Here is a 23,378-nt window from a genome sequence, read left to right on the forward strand (position 1 = left end):
GAGAACATCACTGTTCTGGGTGTATCAGCCCCGCCCCTTTCTGTTTCTGTAGTCCACAACAACAACAGCACCCAACTGCCTGCTGTAAACTTCCAGTACGACACAGCCAAGAAGGTAACACAAGCACACATGCTCATCTCAAACTCAGCACACAATGACATGTTCAAACTTTGAGTATGAGCACATTTCACCCAAGACAGGCTGCCACAGACAATAGGAATGGAAAGGCCCCTATCCCTCCTCCAACCTCCCTTTCCATTACTGCCTCCATCCCCCCTTCCGTAACTTCCTCCCTCCATCCCTCCTTGAATCACTCCCTCCATCCCACCATCTATCTCTCCCTCCTCCTTCCATCATTCCCTCCATCCCCCCCATTCTACCACTCCCTCCATCCCCCCTACTATCTATCTATCTCTCCCTCCCTCCACCCCCCTTTCTATCACTCCCTCCATCCCTCCTTCTATCACTCCCTCCATCCCTCCTTCTATCACTCCCTCCATCCCTCCTTCCACTCCCTCCCCCCATCCCCCTCTCTTGCTCTGCAACAGCAGCAGAGGTAGGCTGGGAGACAAGCCCTGACTGGCTCATAGTCTAATGGCTGGCTGAGAGCACAGATTGATGCCATTTGTTTCAATAAGGTAGAGGAAGAGACGGTTACTTCTCAAGGTTAGTCTGGAAGTGTGAAATATGACAGAATTTCTTTTTTCACGTTACCGTGGATAGCGATTTATGCCTGACTATGAATGTTACCGTGTGTGTGTGTGTGGGTGTGTGTATGTGTGCATGTTTGTACGTGTGCATGTATGTGTGTGCGTGTGTTTGTGTCATGTCTCATACAGTGACGCACCAAGGCTAGAATGTGACCCAAGGTATATGATGTATGAAGATGCTCTCATGGAGAGAGCCAGTGTCTGTGTGTGTGTGTGTGTGTGTGTGTGTGTGTGTATGTGCATTCTTGTATCCATTTGAACATGTTTGTGCATATTTAATCAGAATGTATATGTTCTCAAGGTCTCCCTGTTATGACACACACACATGCACACAATGACTCTTGCCGTTATACCAGACTCAATTGCGGTGTGAAGGTTAATGGGACGTTCCACACTCCAACTGCAATATGAGGAATGGTGACTTTGATGGTCACACACAAAAGTGACACACGCACATGCAACTCTCTATCTTTGTGTCACCACCCCCCCTCCAGGTGCTGTCCCTGCGGGGCCTCGCTCTGCAGCTGGGTGAGACGTACAGAGTCAACTGGGACCGGGTCCAGGCTGACCACCAACGCTTCGACTGTCACCCCGAAGAGGGCAGCGACGAGGCCAAGTGTCTGTCCAGGGGATGCATCTGGGAGGTGGGTGAGAGAGGAGCACCCACACACGGGGCCCGAACACCCACGCAGACACGTGGAGACAATGGAAAAGCTTGGCCACTCATAGACACAGATACACGCATGGCCACAAACAGACGTGGCCAAACGTACACACAAACGCACGCTCGCACACGTCATAACTCTGTGGTTTGACCCCTGCGCGGTGTCTCTTTCACACACATTGTCTTACTTGCAGCCAGACAAGCGCAGGCCTGTTACCATGTAAATGTACTCTCTCTTTCTATCTCTCCTCCTCTCTCCCTTCCTCTCACTTCCTCTCTTTCACTGTCAATCTCCCTTTCTCTTTCCCTCTCTGTCTCTCCCCCCCCAGCCTTCCCACATAGACCGCGTTCCATGGTGTTACTACCCGGAAGACTACGGCTACACCACCTCCACGGTCACCGAGAATGAGGAGGGACTGACCTTTGACCTCACCCGCAACCCCAAATACCGTAGCAGCGGCCGGCCGGACTCCCCCGACATCAACACGCTCCGCGTGGAGATACGTTATCTCAGTTCCTACCTGCTCAAGTTCAAGGTAAGAAAGAGAGAGAGATAGAGAGAAAGAGAGAGAAAGAAAGAGAGAAAGAAGGAGAGAGAGAGGGTCAAGGGTTCGGCATTGAATTAGGAATGAAAGCCAAAATCAATGAGGATTGTATCTGCATGTGCATGAGAGGATTCGAAAAATCCCCCTCCCCCCCTACAGATCTACGACCCTGCTAACAAACGGTTTGAGGTTCCTGTGCCCCTCTCCGTGCCCCCCACACCGGAAACGGACGAGGCCAACAGACTCTACAAGGTGGAGCTTAACGCTAACCCCTTTGGCATACGGGTCTACAGGAAGAGCACAGGCACCAAAATGTGAGGGGCCGTCGCACACTGATGACATCATCAAACAGCCACAGTGCATTGACTAGAGCCTAGCCAGGAGCAAGCCTTTAATTTGGCAAACTTACAAACTCTCTGTCTCTCTTCTCGTTCTTTCACGCACCATCTCTCCCCCTCTTTACTCTCTCGCTCTCTCTCTCTCGCTCTCTCTCGCTCTCTCTCTCTCTCTCTCTCTCTCTCTCTCTCTCTCTCTCTCTCTCTCTCTCTCTCCATCCCCCTCCTCCTCAGTTGGGACTCAGCAGTGCCAGGCTTCACCTTTTCAGACATGTTCATCCAGATCTCCACTCGCCTGCCGTCTGAGTACGTCTACGGCTTTGGGGAGACGGAGCACACCACCTACAGACACGACCTTGACTACAACACCTGGGGAATGTTCGCCAAGGATCAGCCCCCTGGGGTACATACACGAGCACACGCACTATTCACGTTCACAATGCACAAATACATATGCAAACATGTGCACATAAACACGTGTACACCTGAACGTAAACAGAAATGTACACAGACACACATGCATTGTGTTTCTCTCGTATTCATTCACGCAGACACACAAACACACCCACACAAACCACACGCCCACCCCATTTGCAGTCCAGCATTTTGAAGAACAGAGCTATCAAACTAATCTCATCGGAAGGATACGTAAAAACACAGAAGACATCGCTGATGTCACATCAGATGTGACCGTACGTTGGCAGGCCAGTGGCGAGGAGTGCTTTTATGAAGTCATCTCAGTGATGTGTCCAGGCAGTCTGTGTGTGCAATGGACTGCTCCCATCAGCATTATCATGCTTTATTGCTGAGCTGTCATGACAACTCCACAGGGTTGTACTGTGTGCTTGCTCCATGCTTCCGACTCTCACAATTTCACTGTGAGAGAGTCTGTGTGTGTGAGTCGGTGTGTGTGTGTTTAACTGCACTGCATTTCATTGTGTGTGTGTGTGCATTAGATTGTGTTAGTAGCCACACTCTGTCATTAGTTGTCAGACTTTGTTAGTGGAGAAGCTAATGACCTTTCCTTCTCGACACACGCTATCGCACCCTATCCGAGTGCCACACACACACATATACACACACACACAAACCAGACCACTCCTGAAAGGGATGATTTCACACATCAACACTGGTATGTGACAGGGCAGAGGATGATTATGGATGATGACGTACCATTCACAGGTTCAACTGTAAGGATGTGTCTCTCCATCATTCTTTATCCAGCCCTGCAGAAAACCCAGGGGAACGCACACCCACACACACACAAACACACACACCATACTAGCCTTTCTTAATGGTTTAACACATCTGCAAACTTTTTTTGGTTATGTCCCTCGCTCCCTCCTTCCCACCATCCCTCCCATGCCCTACCCATTCTACCTTGATGACAGTATAAGATGAACTGTTATGGAGTCCATCCATTCTACATGGGACTGGAGCCCTCTGCCCATGCACACGGAGTTCTGCTTCTCAACAGCAACGCCATGGGTGAGGATCTCTCTCTCTCACACACACACACACACACATTCTCACACACACACACACACACACACATACTAGCTCACACATGCTCTCTCTCACACACACACACACACACACATACTAGCTCACACATGCTCTCTCTCACACACACACACACAAACATACTCACGCACAAGTACTGACACACACATGCTCTCTCACACACACACATACACATGTCAGTTCTCATGCATATACTTTTGCAAGTATATTTATGCATGAATGAGTGAATCCCATATTTTACCATATGTTCCCCTGAGACAGAATGTCTTAAATAACTTGAAGACTACGCCACATGCATTTAGCACCTTTCTTAACTCCTCTGCATCTGATAATCATGCGCACTCCATACCCACACCCACGCACACAATCACACATGTCACCTGCAGAGACAGATGACTCTGAGAGAATACACAGCAGGTTGTCATTCCTTCCGACATTTTATCTTGAAATGTTGAGGTTAGCACAATTGGTGGCAATTTTCTCTCTCAGTTTCTCTCTCTCTCTCTCTCCCTCCCTATTTTGGCTTTGAATTCCCCTTTGGAAACGTTTTGAAATCTCTGGCTTCTTTACATATCATCTACATACACAAATAAACACGCTCACAAACACACACACTGTCGCTACGGGTGGTAAGCGTAGTGTCCAGTGTATGTGTCCTGGTGTAAGGTCTAAACTGGTAGGGTATTGCAGACGTGACATTCCAGCCCACCCCAGCACTCACCTACCGGACAATTGGGGGCATCTTGGACTTCTACATGGTCTTGGGACCCACCCCAGAACTCGTGGTCCAGGAGTACACTGCGGTGAGTTAGTGTGTGTGTATGCTTATGTGTGTGTGCCTGCCTATGACTGTGTGTTTTGTCATGTGTACACGTGTGTGTACGTGCGTGTGTTTGCGTGTGTGTGATTTGTGTGTATGTGTGTGTTTTGTCTGGCTCTAGGCCCTTGTTGATGGACTATAGCAGCTGGGAGTTCCTCGCTTCATTGCCCCCTCATCTAGCCAATCTAAACACACACACACACACACACACACACACACACACAGGTACACAACCTTAGACAAACACACAGACTCATACACACACACTGGTACACTATCATATACAAACACACACTCACTCACACACTTTGCAGCCGTCCCTTTTTCTCTCCAAGAAAACTTTCTTGCCTTGTTTTTGTTCTCTCCTCTCAGCTCATTGGCCGTCCCGTGCTCCCTGCCTATTGGTCCCTAGGGTTCCAGCTCTGTCGCTATGGATACGCCAATGACACAGAGATAGCAGACCTCTACAGGGACATGGTTGCAGCAGGCATTCCCTACGTACGCGCTACCAAAACACACACGCTCCTCAACACACAAATAAACAGCATTCCCCACATCAGCTCAACCAAAACAAACACACTCCTCAACACAGCTTTCCCTAGGTAACCCCTGACCCTTGAACCCTGACAGGATGTGCAGTATGCAGACATCGACTACATGGAGCGGCAGCTAGACTTCGTCCTGGACAGCCAGTTCTTGGGTCTGCCAGCCCTGGTGGACCGCATGAGGGCAGAGGGCATGAGGTTCATCTTCATCCTGGTGAGGTCACTTTTTTGTGTGTCTGTGTCTGTGTGTGTGTGTGTGTGTGTGTGTGTGTGTAGGTGTGTTTGTGTGTGTGGGAGAAACAATGATGAGAAGTGTGTGTATTTGTGTGTGTGTGTGTATTCAGGACCCCGCCATCTCAGGAAACGAGACCATCTCCTACCCCGCCTTTGAGCGTGGCATCACCGACAACGTCTTCATCCGTTGGCCCATGGAACTTGGCAATGAAATCGTCTGGGGCAAGGTGATGAGGGAGGACAGGGGAGAGGGAGGAGGAGGAAGAGAAGGAGGGGGAGGAAGCTGCAATGACTCTGTCGCTTAATATGTGGTTTTCTCCAGGTGTGGCCTGATTTCCCTAATGTCACTGTCGACGAGTCTCTCGATTGGGAAACCCAAGTTCAGGTACCTGGCAGTTCCTCAGTAAAGCTAGATATTCAATCATTGAGCAGGACCGGATGATACTTCCTGATTTGGATCCAATAAGCAGTGAGGAAACAGTCTCTTTGTCTCTATGCAGAACTACAGGTCCTTCGCAGCCTTCCCTGACTTCTTCCGGAATCAGACTGCAGTGTGGTGGCAGCGGGAGATTGAAGAGTTCTACAACAACACCATGAAGTTTGATGGGATCTGGATTGTGAGTGGCAATGGGATTTAGGACCAAGAACCCTTCCCGGCTTCACATGCACACACCCACACACACACACACACTATCCTTCTCCAGGGTACTGAACCTTGATGGTCTGTCTGTGTGTTTTTGAAGGACATGAATGAGCCTGCCAGTTTTGTCCATGGAACAGTGGGAGAGGTCTGTAAGGGAGACCAACTCTTGGAACGGCCTCCCTATATGCCACGTAAGACACACACACACACACACACACAAATCATGCAGAAAATCATCCACTGCACATTGCATTGGTAATAAGACTGAGATTGTATGTGCAGTGTACATACAATAAATATAATATAAATGTTTGTGTGTGTGTGTGTGTGTGTGTGTGTGTGAAGCTCTGGAGTCAAAGGAAAGGGGTCTGAACCACAAGACTCTGTGTATGAACAGTGAACAGTTCCTGAGTGATGGCACTCCAGTCAAACACTTTGACGTCCACAACCTCTATGGATGGTCCCACACCAAACCCACCTATGAGTGAGTGTGTGTGTGTGTTGATGGCTACATTTGTGTATGGATGTGTGTGGTCTTCATCAGTTCACTGCATGTGTGTTTGTGTGTGTATCAGTGGTTTATGTGTACGGTAACACAGATGACTCTGCCTTGCAGTGCACTCCTGAAGGTGACAGGGAAGAGGGGCATTGTGGTGACCCGGTCAACGTATCCATCCTCAGGAAAATGGTCTGGTCATTGGCTAGGAGACAACAATGCCAGCTGGGATCAGCTCTTCAAATCCATTATAGGTGTGTGTGTGTGTTTCAAACACTAGGTTTGACGTCCTCATAAACCATAGAAACAAGCTTGTGTTTGTGTGTGGTCAGGTATTAAGTTCCTTTCTGTTTCGCAGGCATGATGGAGTTCAGTTTGTTTGGCATTCCTTATGTAAGTTTCTATGACCCCACATGTTTCTTAGAGCAGGAACCTGTCATCACCTCCACGTATAGACATGGTGTCAAGTAGTATAACGCTTTAACAAGCTTTAAAATCAATAGATAACACAGTAAACTCTGTTCTGTTGTTGGCTGTCTCAATCTTCTCGCTATTCTCTCCCTCTGTCTGTCTCCTTCCTTTTCCCTTTATCCCTCCCTCTCCCTCTATTATTTCCCCATCCTCTCTCCATGTCATCATCCTCTTTTCTTGTCTCTCTCTCTCTCTCTCTGTCTCTCTTTTTGTCTCTCTGTCTCTCTCCTCTCACAGACTGGAGCAGACATTTGTGGCTTCTTCAACCGTCCTGATTATGAGATGTGTCTTCGCTGGATGCAGCTCGGAGCTTTCTACCCATACTCCCGCAACCACAACGGCAAGGGCAACCCTGTGAGTCAGCCTACACACTGTACACACAAACACACGCACATGCATGCACCTCCTACACACACACACGTCCGCACAAACACCCGCCTGCATCCATACACTCACACTCCAGCTATTCCTTTGTTTCCCTCCGTCTGTTTCTCTCCCTCTCTGACTCTGGGTCTGTGACAGACACACACAACCTGTCTTTCTCTTTCTATCTTTTCCTCTTTATATATGTCACTCTCACACACACACACACACACACTGTGTTCACTAGGACTTGCTCTGCAGAGTAGTGTGGCGGTGGCGTTCTCTGCGACGGTGACCTTTGCGAGTGTTGGAACACATCTGACAGAATCCAATAACGGGCGTCCGGCGATCGATCTGGCGGAGCTTGATTTCCTCGCACCCGCGAGTTGGAATACGACACCCACAGAGTAGCGGGGTGTGTGTGTATGTGTGTGTGAAGTGAGATATAATTGAATTTCAAGGTGATATAAGGCCCACTGATTCCCACACACCGCACATACACACAACCGCAATCATTTAATAATGGCTCGCAAATGGGTGTTCAAACGAGGAGAAAATTGAGCGAAAAGTACACTCCACAGGAGACAAGGAGGTGGGATAGGCAGGGGGTTGGGGGGGGGATTTGTGAGACGTGTGTACAAAGAGAGGCAGTTACAGGTGCCCGCATGTTCCCATGTAAACTAGTGACAGTTTGAAGGGTGAGTGAGAGGGAGCAGGTGGAAGGTGGATGACAGGGAAGGATGCAGTAAAAGAGGGAGGGAGGGAGGGAGGGAGGGAGGGAGGGAGGGAGGGAGGGAGGGAGGGAGGGAGGGAGGGAGGGAGGGAGGGGAGAGAGGAGGGAGGGAGGGGAGAGAGGAGGGGGGGAGGGAAAGAGGGGGAGGGAGAAAGAGGGGGAGGGGAGAGAGGGAGGCAGGGGATAGGTGTGTGTAGAGGACCTCCAGACACTTTGTCACTAGTTAGTATTTTCACCACTGATGTGATAACAGAAGATGTCAACCCACCGTATTAAAACTGAATACAAAGCAGGGGTCAGAAAGAGAGAGAGAGAAACTGAGAAAGACATGTTTGCAAAAGGTGTGTATGTGTGTGCATGTGTTTGTGTTTATCTGGAGAGTGGGTGTTCCCTCTGCTGTGTTACAGGAGACTGCTCGGGCTGATCACCCATCCAGACAGTCCCAGGGTCAGAGGACTGGTCTCTCTCTCTCACACACACACTCACAAGCCTTTCATCAGGTCTCATATCTTCACCTGCTTTTCCCCCCAACTGAAATATCTCCTGGGAAGCACAAACAGCAGAGTTAGGGTTGAGTCATCACCCAGCTGGGTGTGTTTTTGTGTCTGACTTTATGTGAAGTCACCATGATGTAACTTTGTATGTGCAAGTTTGTCTTTTTGTGCAATTGATCAATTGATGACTCAGCACGTGTGTCGGTGTGCGTGTGTGTGTGTGTCTTTGATGGTGTGGGTTCACATGTTTATATAATCAAAATAGCTCCAGTGACACGCCCTCTGCCCGCTCACCCTACACACTCAGTACAGTTTCTCTGTCCTGCCTTTGCACAGACTGGCACTCTCTCTCTTTTACACACACACACACACACACACACACACACACACACACACACACACACACGCAGAGGCAGAGAGGGAACAAGAATTTTGAGGTCAATGAAGTTTCCAGAAGTCCCACTTTTGAATCCAGTTTTCAGACAAAGCTCCAGGTATGACCCATGAAGCTACCCAAAGTCATAGTGTAGCTGACCTTGCTAAAGTCTTGACTGCTTAATATGCCAACCAGAAACAAAATGAAATCATTGATAAGCATTGATCAATCAATCTTTATTTATAAAGCACAACTAAACACAACTTTTGTTGACCAATGTGCTATACAGAGTGCTAAAATCAACATGACAACAGATACATACAGACATGATATGGCAACAGATACATATAGACAATACAGTTGTTCTACAGAGAGAGAACAGACAGTTCTCTCTCTCCCTCCTCCCCTTCCCCCTTTATGTTGCCCTTTTCCCACAAGAACACACCCACACGGACACACACTAAGCTGGGAGCAGATTAGTAGCCACCCTGCACCTTCAATTAAGCGAGTTAATTATAGTGCTGTGGGCTAAGGACGTCCACACCGAGGGTACAAGCTGACCCTCAAACACACACACGTACTGTACATCCATACACACACATGCTGTGCATGCACACACACACATACTCATGCAGACACACAGTCATACACACACACACTTACCTGCCATAGCAACCCAGCATTTGCAGAGAGAAAGAAGTGTTTTGGCTAAGTGAGGAGCAAGGTAGACAGAGACTGCCCAGTCTCGATATGATTATAATAGTGGACAGTTTTTTTCTCCCGGAGATGAAACGATCAAATCAGACGAGTCATGGTTCACCAGATAATGGATATGTGCTGTCTTCCTCCTGTACCTGAGCCCATTAAACATACCAGCGCCCTGATGTGTGCAGCTTAAGCAACCCACCACTCTCTCCTGCTCCTCCTTTGTTTTTATTCTTCAGCCTCATTTGGGCTTTTTTTCTTTTGTGCACTTGAAAGACAGACACCCCTCCACACACACTCACAAACACACACACGCACAGCCCTAGTATAACTGGTTCCAGTGGGTCACATCTGCTTTGCGCTCAACTGCATTTGAGAAACTGCTTTGCTCGTGCTTATGTGTGTGTGTGTGTGCACGCACGTGTGCATGCCTGCGTGTGCAAGTCTATTGTCCTCATTACAGAATGTTCCATGAACTGAGCTATATCTGAACAGAGTGCGTCCCAATTCTGCTGAGGAACACCAGTGTCTTTCCTGCCCTCTCTCATGCTCTCACTCCAACACAAGTGAGACAACGCATTAGTTATGTCCCCATAACCACACCGCCACAACACGACTGACTGAAGGACTTGAGTGTATTACGTTTAAACATGTGCCTTCTCTGTAGCAGAGGTTCGATGTTAGGATGTCTCTTATAATCTTTGCGGTATGTGTTTGTGTGTGTGTGTGTATATGCATGTATGTGTTTTACAGAGACAAGACCCGGTTGCCTGGGATGATGCATTTTCTGAGGCGTCTCGTGACGTGCTAAACATCCGCTATACACTCCTTCCCTATCTCTACACACTCATGTTTGAAGCTCACACACAAGGAAGCACTGTGGTTCGACCACTGCTGCATGAGTGAGTACACACACACACACACACACATGCACACACACTCATGTAGAGACAGTATACACCTGGGAACACACACATACACCACACACACACATCCATTACTCTCATGTATAACAGTGTTTGCGATGTTGTTCCAGGTTTGTGAATGACAGACAGACCTGGGACATCCATAAGCAGTTCCTCTGGGGTCCAGCTCTACTCATTACCCCTGCTCTGGATCTGGTAACACACACTCACACACACACACTCACAGATGCACCTACAAATAAATCCATTCAGGAGTCCTCTCCTGTTGAACTGTATGAGAATAATAAGTAGTGACTTAGTCCTGAAGCTGTGTGCTGTATCGACAGGGGGTCAGGGAGGTGAAGGGATACGTTCCCGATGCTCGTTGGTATGACTTACACACGGTGAGTCACACACACACACATTATACAAAATAATGCACATACCCTGTAGTTAGAATTGTATTCATTCAAACAATGAGCAGTGTGTGAAATAGGAGAAACGTTTTTCTCTCCTTCTCCTTCTCCTTCTCCTTCTCCTCCTCCTCCTCCTCCTCCTCTCCTCCTCCTCCTCCTCCTACTCCTCCTCCTCTCAGGCAACAGATGTGAAGATAAGGGGCCAGATGGTAACCATGCCAACCCCTCTTAACCACATCAACCTTCATGTGAGGGGAGGCTATATTCTCCCCTGGCAGAAACCAGAGAACAACACATTCTACAGGTGTGTGTTCGTTTGTGGGGTGTTTGTGTGTGCTTTTGTGTGTGTGTGTGTGTGTGTGTGTGTTAGTTCTCTGTGGAGTGGCCTTCATTAGACTGTACTTGGGGTTAGTCTTACCAAAGCAGTGTGCATATGAACTGTCCTCAGACAGAGGTATAAATAAACTCCCATCGTGCACTGCAGCTGATATACACTTGCCATTGTCCTTCATCAGTCTGCAATCACCTTCTCTCCCCCCTCTCTTTCTATTTATCCTTTCCCCCTCCCTTGCGCTCTATCTTTCTCCCCACCCTCTCTCTTTCTCTCTCTCTTGCTCCATCTCTCGCTCTCTCTTTCTTTCACTCCCTCTCCCTCCCCCTTTCTCTCTTTTTCTCCTCTGTCCTAGTCGGAGGAATCCTTTAGCGCTAATCGTTGCCCTGAGCGACAGTGGGACAGCTCAAGGTTCACTGTTCTGGGATGATGGCGAGGGGGTTGGTGAGTACTGGACTGTTTGTGACTGTATCTGTTGTTAGAAGGGTTATTTGCATTAAGTAAGAGAGAGATAAGAAAGAGAAAGAGAGAGAGACAGAGACAGAGAGAGAGAGAGAGAGAGAGAAGGGGGATGGCAAAGAAGAGGAGTGACAGAAACTATTACTGTAATGCCCCTCGTCTCTGCCTGTAAATATGCTCTCCATCAATCACTCTTTTATCTTCTCTCTCTCTCTCTCTCTCTCTCTCTCTCTCTCTCTCTCTCTCTCTCTCTCTCTCTCTCTCTCTCTCTCTCTCTCTCTCTCTCTCTCGCTCTCTCGCTCTCTCTCTCTCTCTTTCTCTCTTCTCCCATCTGTCTCAATCTGTTCCCCCTTCTCTCTCCTCTTCAGTCTCAGCCCTCTCTCCCTAAATAACACTCACCCTTTCCTTCTCCCTCCCTCCTCCTCTCCTCTTTATACTTCTTTCTCTACCTTTCTATGTCATTCACATTTATACTTTATTTGTTGCTTCATCCCCAGTCTCAACCTTCATCTAATTCTGTTCCCTGTTTTATTAATATTAAAATGCTGCAACCACTATCCCTCTCTCCAACTATTTTTCTCACTCCCGCACATTCTCTCTGTCTCCCTTTCTGTCTCCCCATGTCTCTCTCACACTCTCTGACACTCTCTATATCTGTATATTTAACTATCTCTCTCCCACACTCTCTCTGTCTCTCCCTCTCTCTCTCCCTATCTCTCTCTCATACTCTCTGACACGCTCTCTCTGTATCTCTTACTATCTCTCTCACACACTATCTCGCCCTCTCTCTTTAGCCCACCCTCCCTCCATCTCACAGTAATCCATCTCATGTCTTCCTCTCTCCAGACACCTATGAGAAGGGTCAGTACCTGCTCACCTCCTTCACGGCCTCTTCGGTGAGTCCATGCATGGTGCACCTCCAGAGCTTTAGCCCCAGGGGTCAAGGGTCACGCACAACCAGTCTGACTAACTGACACACATATGGATGGGCAAAATCTGTGGTTCCACCCCACTGCTTACACCTGTCAGTTCAGATCAGATCAGTGGCATTTCAGAGAAGGGTCAAATGAAGGGCTTTCCTCAGCAGCTTTTGTGTTGTTTTTCCCCGAGAGTGGTCGGACCGTGTGTAACCCTTCATACGGGACAAGTAGGATGTGTGTGTGTGTGTTTGTGCATGGTTGGACAGAAACTGAGTCACCACGAGGACTAATGGGAATGGCCAAGCCCACGCTCTGTGCAGCAAGTGCTCCACAAACACACATATGCACACACACACGTCACAAACACGTTACAAACACACAATCACGCAAGCACACATAAATGCTCATGTCCACACACACACTCTTTGACAAACATCTGTGGCTGTCCTCTGCCTAGCATCAGACCCATTCCAAAGCAATTTCACACTGCGATAAGGCAGACGTACGTCTCACTGCCAGTAAGAGACGGAGTCTCTGGTTTCTGTGTGTGTGTGTGTGTGTGTGTGTGTACGTGTGTGTGTGTGTGTGTCTGTGTGTGCAAAAGCCGACTGTTGGCTACAGGACATGTTGGAGGTCTGTTTTTTCAATATGAATGTTGTTTCAGTCCTGGCATGGAATATGTCCTCTTCCAACCCCTTTCTCTTTCATTTACTCTTCCTCTCTTCCTCTCTCCCTCCTCCCTGGTCCTCCTCTCCACCAGAACACCCTCTCCAGTCGGGTGGTCCACAAGGGCTTGTCCCCCGCTGACCGGCTGGTCCTGGGCCAGGTCAAAGTGTGGGGGTCTGGGGCTGTGCCCATCACGGAGGTCATACTGCAGGACGAGACGGGCACGGCACAAATTCTGACCCACAAGCACAACACCACCACGCAGGTACGTTAGAACACCACACACACGCACACCAAACATAACACATACTAACGGCTGCTTCATATGTCCTTTTAGCAGAAAGCGTAACCTCCAATGAATCCATGACCATTCAACACGTTAACTTAATATTAACCCACCTCATCTCCCTGCTGTGACTAATAGCTCTGAACACTGCGGTCACCTTGCAGGTCTAATGAATTTGAGCTATGGGTGGGAGAGCCAGCCAGAGAGGGTCACAAGGGTGCATCTCAATCCACTTAAGTGGCCTCCCCTCATTTTGGTCCTCTCCTTGATCTCCACTGATTGTGAAAAATACTGGGCTGGTGAGAGGTGTGTGCGGGTTGGTGTGTGTGTGTGTGTCTGTGAAGAATCTGCTTTCTCGTTCTCCCAGATCAGTGTTTGTTCAGCTGAGATCAGGGATATGCACAGGCAGTGATGTGTACAGACAATACTACGAACAGGCAATGGTGTTGTTATATACGGCAGTGGTATGTGCAGGAGCTGATTTACAGTCAATCTCAAGACAAAACCAATCAACAGCAGGAGGAAGCAAGAGCAGGAAAGTCAGTCAATCCCAGACTAGGTTGATTATTCTGACGCTAATGACATCATCTGACTGTCTGGGTGACTTGTGCATGTCGTCAGCCACGCCAGCATCTGCCAGTAACCCATAGAAACCCCAAACAGCCGTGTTTTGGAGGGAGCTGAAGAGGTAGACTCATTTCAGGGAATGAAAGCACAGACGGAGACCTTATCGAGGCAGAGTGCGTCTGGATTTGAATAAGTGGTGTTTCCGAGCAGACCCATCCATTCATCTGCGCCGACATTCACAGTGAGTGTGGAACCACTTCACATCGGCATGCTGTTTTGCATGTCAGTCACCACGCGTGAGGCAAGGGGAGGGAGTGCCAACTGTCTCTAAGCGTGTCCGTATTGTTAGCAGCCATTCACACGTACATACACGTAGACTGCAATCATGAGAACATGCCATTCCGTTTTTTTTAATGTTTCCCATGTTTTTTGCTGTTTTCAATAAATGGGCCTAACTGAATGAATGGTATACATGTTCTAACAGTTGCTACTCTCAGGGCTACACTGCACGGCTATAGACACACACACCCACGCACACGCACTGACTTACACGCTCACTGTCTGTTCATGCATCCTCTGTCAGTCTCAGGACATTGGGATTGTGTGCGAGCGCATGTATGTGTGTGTATGCACATGGAAATGCCTGTGTCTCTCTCTCTCTCTCTCTCTCTCTCTCTTGTCTTCTTCTGTATCTCCCGCCCTCCCTTCATCCTGTGTTTCTCTGGACCTCCAGGAGCTGATTGCAGACGCCAGCACCAACCCTGTTTTCGTTGATCAGGTGTTCACCATCACCTGGAAGACTAGCATCAGACGGCGAACGCCTCAGTAGAATGCGGTCGACCAATCAGCCTGGGAGTGGGAGTGGCCTTCAAACACGCCCGTGGCACTGAGGATGTGCTGGAATGGTATAAGTTTGTAATCAAGAGGCTGTTTTTATTAGCTCCATTTCGATTCTGTCTCTGGGCAAGCTGCCGTGCTGGCTTTGAGGACATGCTCGTCCAGCTCTGTTGAAGAGCATTTCTGTTTCTCACTGTGGATCGTGTGATGTAAATAAAGTAACGGGAGTAAAATTCTACGACTGTGTGGTTGCTGTGTGACTTTGGAGGCATGGGTTACAGAGAGCGAGACTAATTCTCAAGATAGACTCTGCTGTACTACGTGGGATGAAAGAAGGGAGGAGAGGAGGAAAAGAATAGATTGGAAGAAAAGAGAGGACGAGAGGGAGAGGAGAAGAAGAGAGGAGGACAGGAAGAAAAGAGAGGATGGGAGGGGTAGAAGAGAAGAGGGGACAGAGAGGGAAAAATAGTTGTCCAATGAGATGTCCCTTAGAAGCAAACAACTGAAGAGGAACTAAATGCCTTCACAACTTAATGTGTGTGTGTTTTGTGTTCGTGTATGTGTGAATGAAATCAGACATTAATTGTGACTCTCTCCTGCGGCGAGCAATCTACCTGTGCACGAGTCATTACCCCCCCCCATATAACGTTACAATAATCAATTATTAATTCTGCAGTAAACATAATGATATCAATTTAGCCATGGGGACCTCAGATTGATTTCTGCTCTTATCGGCAGTGTGCATCTGTATGTGAGTGTATGTGTCTGTGTGTCTGTGTCACCCAGCCCTGTCTTTGCTGAAATGCAAATGTGTGATTTATCCAGACCAAAGTAATCCATTTTGCACAGCCTGTCTGTGAGAGAGGGATCTGCAAGCCACAGGATAGCCAGACAGTCTTAATTGAACAGGTGATCTGACTGTGCTTCACTTCCTGCAGGAAATCTCAAATCATTATCCTTTTAGCCAAGCACACACACACAAACACACACAGTACTCTTACTCTATATGTTGCTAACCTTCCAAGTCAAACACTCTAAGAAAAGTACATTCAAACCTTCCATGTCAAACAACAACTCTCCACCAACTCATATTACAGTTTGTGCTTATATAATGCTATAGTAAGAACATGGTCTGTCATTTTTATGAATTGCATTTCGTCTTTTATGGGACAGAGATGGTGAAGAGCATTATGTGAGGGAAGGAGAAAGAGCGTTGGACATGCAGGAAATGACCCAGGCAGAATACAAACCCAGGCCTCTGCAGTAACGCTTGCCACACACTCATCACTCAGCCACTGGGTCACTGCGGGGAAGAACTTCGCTATGAGAACTTAGCTCACTCACTGCTTATTAAATCTCATTCAATCTATTGAGACAATACAAGTGTACGGCCTATATTTGCACCACAGTATGGAAAGAAGTGTTATCTCACCAGACTATGTTGTATGTTGACTGAACAGCAAGAACAATTTGTCTTTGTTGTTCTGAGTGAACGACAGACGAGCTGGAGATAAAAGGAGAAAACAACAAAAGAATGGACCAACATGAAAGCGGGGAGAAGCACTCAGACCACATCAAAGTGTTGTAGTGGAAGTTCGGCCCACTCTCTAGAACTTATCATCCCTGACACGCATCTGTGTACACAACCCTAGACATTGTGTTTATTCTGTATTTGTTATGTGTGTGTTCATACTTTCACATACACACACGTGACTTCCTTCTTGCAAAAAACAGTTGTGACATTGCCTCAGTCAGAGACCGCATTGTCAGAAGCAGGACGGAATGAGATATCAGCACACACAGATTTGTGTGTGTGTGTGTGTTTGTGAGTGGTCGGTGCTATTACAGTAAGCTGTCAAAGGCTCTGTCATCTTCCATTCTGTTAATTGACAATGACGTGAACTGGTGAAACCACAGGGCCCAATCCTGAGAGAGAGAGAACGGAGGAGGGAGATTGAGAAAAATAGAGGAAGAGAGAACAACATATTGACTCCGTTCTTCACCACTCCTACTACACACACCCAGACACACACACATGGTTAGTGAAGAGCAGCACAGCAGTGAGGATCATGGGCAGGACAGCCAATCTAGAGATTCCAGTGGATCTCTAACTCAGTCTGACAGGGAGGGTAAATAACTGTAATATTCAATAACTGGCTCATCTACTTAGTGTCACAGCCATTGATATCACATTGTGACTGTATGAGTGAGTGTGTCTGTATATGTATTTGTGTGTCTATAGTACGTGTGTGTCCAGTATGTGTGTGTGTGTGTGTGTCTATTACGTATGTGTAGGGGGGGGCTATCTTTAACAATGAATTTCATGAAAAGTTCCAAAGAAAGAAGAGAAATATTCTCCTCTGACATTATTCCGTTTCTTTTCTCTCTAAGAGCTCAAAAAGAAACTCATTTTAAACAAAACTATTTTTTGAAGGTCATCTCTTTTCTGCTTTTGCTGGATTGTGTAAATGTTCAGCTTATTGTTTTATTAAATTCTGTCTCGGATACCAAGATAATTTTTCATTTCAAATGGAAATCAATCTCTGTTTGTGCTATTCTTGGCTCTTTCTCTCTTGATTTTGGGGCAAGAGATAGAGAAGTAGGAGATATTGTAGGTTCAATGCAAATCTGTCATTGTGGTTCACAAGGAGCAACATTGTTGGATGGCTTTGTTTTGAAATATGAGCATTCACAGATAGACAAAGACTGGATTTCTGAGAAAATATGATGGTTGTTCCTTTTCTTTTCTCTCTTTCCCTCTTTTCCTCTCTGCTGCTCTCTCTCTGCCTTCGAGCATACACACACATGCACACGCACCCACATGCGCATGCACATTGAGATGCGTCTGTCTTCCTGTCAGCGTGTGCAGAGTTACACCTCTGACAGCCCAATGACACCCTGTCTCACCAAATCCTCACGACCAATTTCACCACATGACACACACACACAGAGACATGCGCTCACACATACGTACGTGGTTTTATTGTCGTTGGTGCACACTCTCTCTCAAACACACACCCGGAGACACACCTACAGACACAGTCTTACCTGATAGTCACGAGCCATTTCACATTGTGACATTGGAGGCTTAGCTGCCCAATCTTCTCTTCACCTGCCTATGGTACCACTCACCCCTGGACAGGAGAGGACAGGAGAAAACAAGTGGGAGATGAGAGGAGACAAGAAGAGCAGAGAAAAGAGAGAAGAGAAGAGAAGAAAGGACGGGCAGAGGGGAGGAGAGGAAAGAGAGAAGAGGAGGGCAAAAGGGAGGAGAGAAAAGGAGGAGAGAAGAGGAGGAGAGACAGGACAGGCAGGGGAGAGGGGGCATAAGAGGAGAGAGATTTGTTAAGAGTTGTCGTAGTTATGAAAAATGCAGTAGAATCCCATGACTGTAGGTCAGAAGCCACCAGGAGACTTTCTGATTGGTGAATCAAAGCTTGGTGGGTGACAGGGGAGCTTTTGATTGGATGGTCGGGTCTAGGCTGTAGAACTCAGTAGATCTCAGGACAGATTTTATTGAGATGCCAGACGTTTGAGATGGATAGTGCCTTTGGGTACAGATCCAGAACCAGTCACCTCACACACATCCTGTGATTAAGAGGACGGATGCCATGCTGGTCTGGGATCAGCGTCAAGAGGCTACATTTTTACAGATGTTCTGGGATGTGATGCTACCCTACTCCTGAAGCCTCCATATGAGAAGAATGACTGTAATTACTAATCTTCATTAAAGCACATCTGCTCTCATAAAGTCTTCTTCAGGTGACATGACAATCATTATCATTGCCGTAATCACAGTCATAATCATGCTTCTAATTTCCATTGTGACTGTAATCATTGGTTTTTAATAGGTACCTTTGTAAGAGTAGGCCCTATGGCAAACGTGTCACACCAGAGGGAGAGAGCGTGGGGGCATACACACTCACATACACACACACACACACACACACACTCACACAAACATGTTCACACACACACACATACAGCAGTACACTAACACACATCCTCACAGAAACGCATACACACACTCATTTATGCATACGCACATACAATAGACAAACTCACAGAAAAACATACACTCACATATACGTACACATAACATATGTACCATTAGGGACAGGCTACATACTACCAGTAGGTTTTCACAGTGATCTCTTGGTTTGCTTCGGTTTTGATCTCCAACATCATGTGTAGATGTGAAACAGCATGCAGCCATCAAAGCAACTACAATATGTTGACCAACCCAGAGATCTAGAGAGAAAGAGTTGTGTCAACTCCATTGCCTTCAATGAGACCTGAACTGGGAAGTTTCAAACAAAACTGCTGTTTGACAAGCACTGTTCAAAGTTCAGAAGTTACATTATTTTTCTCTCTATGGCTCTGGACCAACCCACATTACAGACCGGACGAACGATACAGCAGCACACACACATTCAGTTTGGAATCAGTTCAGATCCATTTCCCTGTCCATTCCTCTTCTGCTTGGCTGTGACTGAGATGAAGAAGCTAGATGGCTTTTCCCTTCCCGGCAGACAGCAGATTGTGTATTAATCACTGAAGGGTGGATGCTCGCGCCCCTCCTCACAAATCAAAACGACACACACACACATGCACGCACGGAGGCAGGTTCACACGAGCGTTCCTCACAAATCAAATCAGAACAAGGCGCACAGGCTCACAGACAGTGCTTCGCCAATTGGCAGGGCCATCCATGCGATAAACAAGTTAAATATCACTGGAGATGGTACGGGTGCGATTGCATCCCTTCCGGGTCAGTGGAGCCAACGAAACCCCCTCTGGAGGAGCCGCAGGGGAGTTTATCCTCCAGGAAGTAAAATCTTGCACCACCTGACAGGAAGTGACCTCACAAGGGAGGTTGAGGGGAAGCTCATCTACTCTTATCCATTCCACCTGGTCAGCATGAGGAGGACATCCCTCAGCAGGTGTTCTTTTACACTCTGAGAACTAAATGATACCTTGAGATCCCTACAGTAACATCCAGAGGAAGGACCCCAGGAGTGAGAACACCTTGAATACCACCCGACCCAAAAGGTTGAATCTGTTCTCAATCTTGAGGAAAACTTACATCCACAAAAGCATGGCATCTTCTTCTTCCTTTGTCAGGTAGTGGACCATGTCAGAGGGCCAGAGGCAAGTCAGGCTGCTTTATTGTTGGCTGTAGTTGCCAAGGTAACACCATCATTTTCCTCTTGTTCTTTTTTTCTAGTTTGTTTCTTGTGCACTTCACAATGGTCCAACTGACTGGTTCACTAAATGCCATGGTGTAACCACTTGCACACCCACACCGCATAAATAAATGACAGGGGTGGGGGGCACAGCTGAAAGAGAAAGTGAAAGGTGCAGGGAAAGTGGTGATCATGGAAATGAGAGAGAGAGATAGAGAGACAGAGAGAGTATATATATATATATATATATATATATAGAGAGAGAGAGAGAGAGAGAGAGAGAGAGAGAGAGAGAGAGAGAGAGAGAGAGAGAGAGAGAGAGAGAGAGAGAGAGGAGAATGCCTCTGATTGAGGTCAGTGATTCTCTCAGAGGAGACTCATTCTCATCACTCTGTCTGCCCCGTGAGAGAGAACTCCTTTCTCAGAGGTGATTCAGAGGGGGGCAGACCTTTAGGAACAGCTACGAGTAACAGCTTGATAAAGCAGGATTCTGTGTCTTTCAGGAACCTTCCAGAGGGGGGAGAACCTGTGAAAATATGTTGTGTCTCTGGGGAGGGGATCTCCAAGTCTGGTAGTTTAAATGTGTCTTAGGACCATGGAATGGAGGTAGAGACTGTGTATTCTGCACATGTAGAGAGCAAGAGAGAAAGGGATGGATGGATGGGATACACACATGCGCACACACGCGTGCACACACACACACACACACACTGAGACGCTTCATCATCATTTATTACCTGTGTTATATAACTCTGCTACCCTGAGGCCACCGTTCCCACAGATGCTTCCAGAAGCTTCCATCACTCTATCACTCCCCCGGCAGACTCTCCCATCTCAACTCTGTTACCTAACCTCCCTCTCAGCCCCGAACCACGACCCACAGGGTTACCATGGCGATGTCGGGGAGAGGGAGTTGATGGAAATAGTGATTAGACTCCCATGACGCGTTGGAGGTTGGCGAGGAGAGGAGTAGAGAACTCACCTCTCTGCAGTTTGTCTGTTTGTCTTCAGGAAATCAAGCTGTGATTTAATTCCTGGTGATTCACTGGTTGAAGCTTTGTAGTATGTGTTGAGCGTGTGTCCAGTGTGTGTTTATGTGTTCTGTATGAGTGTGTGTGTGTATATATATGTGTATGCTCATGTACATGTGTGCTATGCACAGTATGTTCAGTATGTACTGTATGTGTGTAAGAGTGTGGCAAGTGTGTGTTTGTGTGTGTTTACACTATGTGTACTGCACGTGTGTAGGTGTGTGCATGTGTCCCTAACCTGCTTTGGCGTCCATCCCACTTTAACATCTCATTAGGCAGATAAGTCTGTTGGAGAACGTCTCTGCTCCCTTAAACACATTAAGAAAGTGAACAGAGAGAGAGAGGGAAACAGAAAGAGAGGGAGAGAGAGTGAGAGGAAGAGGGAGGGAGAGTGGGAGAGGGGGAGGGACAGAGAGAGCAGTGTTTTAAGGGATTACTCAGCACAGCAGGGACTCCCTAAGTGTTTTAGAGAGAAAGAAATAGAGGGGGAGAGAGATAACGAACGGGGGGAGAGTGAGAGAGATAGGGGGAGAGAGAGAAGGATCAAGTTATGGTATGAAATATTAAATGTGGTATGGCAATATCCAGGTATCAGTAACAACACTTTTTCTGAGTTTAGCCTTTTGTAATGGGGTCTGGTAAAAAGGTGCTGTTGTCGGCATTCAGCATTTTAGTTTTTTACTGTTTTCCTTTTCTTGGTAGTTTGGAAAGTTTGAGTTGAGGGCACAGGATGTGGGTGGTGTTTGATTAGCATCTTCAGTTTCTATCGGTCATTGTTTAAAGTTTCGGTCAAGAGCCCTCTCCATAACATAACATGAACACAAATACACCCTGTGTGAAGGCGTGGAAAGGTTTAGTGACCACACCTCAACCTACTGTATCTTGCCCCATGAATCACCCACAGTCTGGCCTTAAGAACATTTCAAGACTTTCATGTTTGTAAAAACATTGACTAGTAATGAGCTGTGTATCAGTAAATGATTCAAGCCTGTGCGGCAGTCCAGCCCCACACTTTAAACAAATGACTGCAAACTGTTATTTGATTTTACAATGACGCAAGACAATAAGATATAACACTGCTACCATAAAGGAGAATCATTAACAGTGTATCACATCGCACTCCGCAAATGTCCTCTCATCTTAAACGTGCCCCTTGTTTATGTAAACACAGTTTCATCTCTGAGCAGCTCTCTGACCGTAATGAGGAGCTAATGAACACTTTGATTCCTCCCTTCTCTCTCTGAGCAGCTCGTCTGACGTTGTTCATCTGCTCTGCTTTCCTAGTGTGTTTTCCCTCTGTTTATCTCCTAGGTGTCACTGTTAGTCATCCGCTCCGGCCATCTGGCTGTCACTCGTTTTGCGACGATGTGGAAACATGGCATAAGTATCTAATAAACCAAATCAATATGTTCATGTATACAGGAAGGAGGATCCCGGGGTATTCTGAACTCATAGCACAGTGAGCGGTTTGACCGGGTGAGGACGTTTCTGCAGGTGAGTGTTTATGCTTGTGGGTTTTTTGTGAGAATGTGTTCAGAGTGTGTGTGTGTGGTGTGTGTTTCTGTTGGGGTGGTCCATATGTGCAATATTCGGATACTTTGTAAAACTGTGTGTGTGTTCAAGTGTGTGTGTTCTACTGCAGACACAGAAAGTAAAACATACCGATAGCAAGGTCTTAACTAGGGATACGCAGGAACACTGATGGTCATTGGTTACTGAGCTTACCAGTTGGTTTGTGACCTACCACAACAACATCTACAAATACAGATACAATTGGGTCTATCCACATGACAGAAGGAGGAAAGAGGGCGCTGAAGGAAGGTGACACACACACACACCACACTGGAGGCCAATTAAAACTGCACCACAACCCATACTCTTTAATTAGCTGTGCTCGTGCCTGTGTCAGAGAGAGATGCTGTCATTTCATCAAAGAGTAATTTGAGGAACACCACAGACGATCGAACAGTACCTCCCGCTGTCACCTTCTGCCCGTCTCTCCACTGCAAGTCTCTCTTTCATGCACTCTCTTTCACTCTCTCGACGTCTCTCATTCTTTTCTCTCACTCGCTTTCTGTCTCTATTTTTGGTATTCCCTCTCCTACTTCTGTCTATC

The 23,378-nt window shown here is 47.2% G+C and overlaps 1 protein-coding gene across 1 annotated transcript in view; it reads left to right on the plus strand.

Moving 5' to 3' along the window:
• The window catches only part of si (sucrase-isomaltase (alpha-glucosidase)), a 15,599-nt gene extending 316 nt beyond the window's left edge, over positions 1 to 15,283 (plus strand). The window contains exons 2-26 of the mRNA XM_047035969.1: positions 4 to 114; positions 1,205 to 1,354; positions 1,704 to 1,910; positions 2,079 to 2,233; positions 2,489 to 2,657; positions 3,646 to 3,742; positions 4,469 to 4,581; positions 4,971 to 5,096; positions 5,229 to 5,357; positions 5,488 to 5,604; positions 5,700 to 5,762; positions 5,878 to 5,994; positions 6,121 to 6,211; positions 6,366 to 6,504; positions 6,637 to 6,770; positions 6,875 to 6,909; positions 7,225 to 7,341; positions 10,412 to 10,560; positions 10,695 to 10,779; positions 10,911 to 10,967; positions 11,159 to 11,283; positions 11,666 to 11,754; positions 12,616 to 12,665; positions 13,450 to 13,620; positions 14,942 to 15,283. Of these exons, the coding sequence (XP_046891925.1) occupies positions 4 to 114; positions 1,205 to 1,354; positions 1,704 to 1,910; positions 2,079 to 2,233; positions 2,489 to 2,657; positions 3,646 to 3,742; positions 4,469 to 4,581; positions 4,971 to 5,096; positions 5,229 to 5,357; positions 5,488 to 5,604; positions 5,700 to 5,762; positions 5,878 to 5,994; positions 6,121 to 6,211; positions 6,366 to 6,504; positions 6,637 to 6,770; positions 6,875 to 6,909; positions 7,225 to 7,341; positions 10,412 to 10,560; positions 10,695 to 10,779; positions 10,911 to 10,967; positions 11,159 to 11,283; positions 11,666 to 11,754; positions 12,616 to 12,665; positions 13,450 to 13,620; positions 14,942 to 15,037 (2,892 nt within the window). The 3' untranslated portion in view covers positions 15,038 to 15,283. The remainder of the gene's footprint in view (positions 1 to 3; positions 115 to 1,204; positions 1,355 to 1,703; positions 1,911 to 2,078; positions 2,234 to 2,488; positions 2,658 to 3,645; positions 3,743 to 4,468; positions 4,582 to 4,970; positions 5,097 to 5,228; positions 5,358 to 5,487; positions 5,605 to 5,699; positions 5,763 to 5,877; positions 5,995 to 6,120; positions 6,212 to 6,365; positions 6,505 to 6,636; positions 6,771 to 6,874; positions 6,910 to 7,224; positions 7,342 to 10,411; positions 10,561 to 10,694; positions 10,780 to 10,910; positions 10,968 to 11,158; positions 11,284 to 11,665; positions 11,755 to 12,615; positions 12,666 to 13,449; positions 13,621 to 14,941) is intronic.
• Positions 15,284 to 23,378: the final 8,095 nt, after the last annotated feature.

Source organism: Hypomesus transpacificus, chromosome 15, assembly GCF_021917145.1.
Source record: "Hypomesus transpacificus isolate Combined female chromosome 15, fHypTra1, whole genome shotgun sequence".
NCBI classification, from domain to species: Eukaryota; Metazoa; Chordata; class Actinopteri; order Osmeriformes; family Osmeridae; genus Hypomesus; species Hypomesus transpacificus.